General features: G+C 74.6%; 1 protein-coding gene across 4 annotated transcripts in view; it reads right to left on the minus strand.

The window, feature by feature from the left end:
* BAZ1A (bromodomain adjacent to zinc finger domain 1A) overlaps window positions 1–1,152 on the minus strand; it is a 64,498-nt gene extending 63,346 nt beyond the window's left edge. Inside the window, exons 1-2 of one of the 4 annotated variants that reach the window (XM_085301687.1) lie at window positions 1,115–1,152; window positions 407–563 (exon numbers count right to left, since the gene is read on the minus strand). In XM_085301687.1, the coding sequence (XP_085157813.1) occupies window positions 407–519 (113 nt within the window). In that variant the 5' untranslated portion in view covers window positions 520–563; window positions 1,115–1,152. Of the gene's footprint in view, window positions 1–406; window positions 829–937; window positions 1,036–1,114 lie in introns of those variants that run through there. The other 3 variants (XM_085301689.1, XM_085301690.1, XM_085301688.1) reach the window with 3 other exon arrangements.
* Window positions 1,153–1,158: the final 6 nt, after the last annotated feature.

A 1,158-nucleotide genomic window follows, 5' to 3' on the forward strand; every position in this document is an offset into this window, starting at 1 on the left:
GCTCGCCGCGGGGGAGGGGGAGCCCGAGCCGCGGGGCGCATCCGCGTCGCCGCCTGCTCCCTCCCACGCACTTCGCTTTCGCTTCCCCGCCGCGGGGCGAGCGCGACTCCGTCCCGGGAGGAGGAGGAGGAGGAAGAAGGGGTTGGCGGGGAGGAAGGCGGCGAGGAGCTGCCCCCTCCCCAGCAGAGGCCGCACCGAGGAGGGGAAGGGATTCCCCCTGCCCGGGGCGGGAGATCCGCCCTCTCCCCCCACCCCCCTCGGGAGGGCAGGGGCTCGGCGGCGGCTCCCCGCGGCCGGGGAATCCCTCCCCTCGCCTCGCCTCGCCTCCCCGCCCAGGTGTCAGCCGAGCCGGGGGTTAAACTGCCGCTGCGGCTTCGGGGGAAGGGGGGGGGGGGGAGTCTCTTACTCGTAGTCCCTGAAGATCTCGTTAGTGACCCTGCAGTAGAAAACGCGCTCGTCCGGCCGCAGGTCCGCGGGGGGCTTCTCCCTCACGAAGGGCTTTCGGTGCAGCAGCGGCATCGCCCCGCTCCGTGCGCTCCTCTGCTCTGCTGCCGCGGGACCCGCTTCGAATTGGAGGGAAAAGGGAAAAAAGAAAAAAAAAAGAAGAAGGAAGGAAGGGAGGGAATGAGCGAGCGAGCGGCAGCCCCCGGCCCGGGGAGGAGGGAGCGGCGCCCGGCGTGTCCCTCCCCCCAGGGGAGCGAGCGGCTGTGGCGGCGGCGGCGGCCTTTTGTGTGCCTGACACGCCGCTGCCTGCCCGGGACTGCGCGAGGAGCGAGCGAGCGAGCGCCGGCTCCTTCCTTCCCCCCCCCGCCGCCGCCGCCGCGCCTCCCTCCTCCTCCTCCTCCTGCCGCCGCCTCACAATGGGGCCGTGACGCCGCGCGGAGGCAGGCGGAGGCGCCCCCCCGCCCGCCACACAACGTGCTCGGCTCGGGGATACCCCGGCCGCCGCCGCCGCTTTGTCTCCGCCGGGGTCGCCCCCTTCGGCCGCCTCCGACCCGCGCGGGCCGGACACCAACTCCCGCTCCCTCCTCACGGCGGGGGGGAATCACGTCCCCCCCCAACCCCTTCGCTTCCTGCCGGCCCCGCGGCGCCCTCCGCCCTGCCCGCTGCCTACCTGGTGGCCCTGCCTGCGCGGCGCCCCCTCGCCCGAGGCTCCTT

The sequence above is a fragment of the Rhea americana genome, unplaced genomic scaffold (assembly GCF_003343005.1).
Source record: "Rhea americana isolate MKP2758 unplaced genomic scaffold, rheAme1 scaffold_18, whole genome shotgun sequence".
Taxonomy (NCBI): domain Eukaryota; kingdom Metazoa; phylum Chordata; class Aves; order Rheiformes; family Rheidae; genus Rhea; species Rhea americana.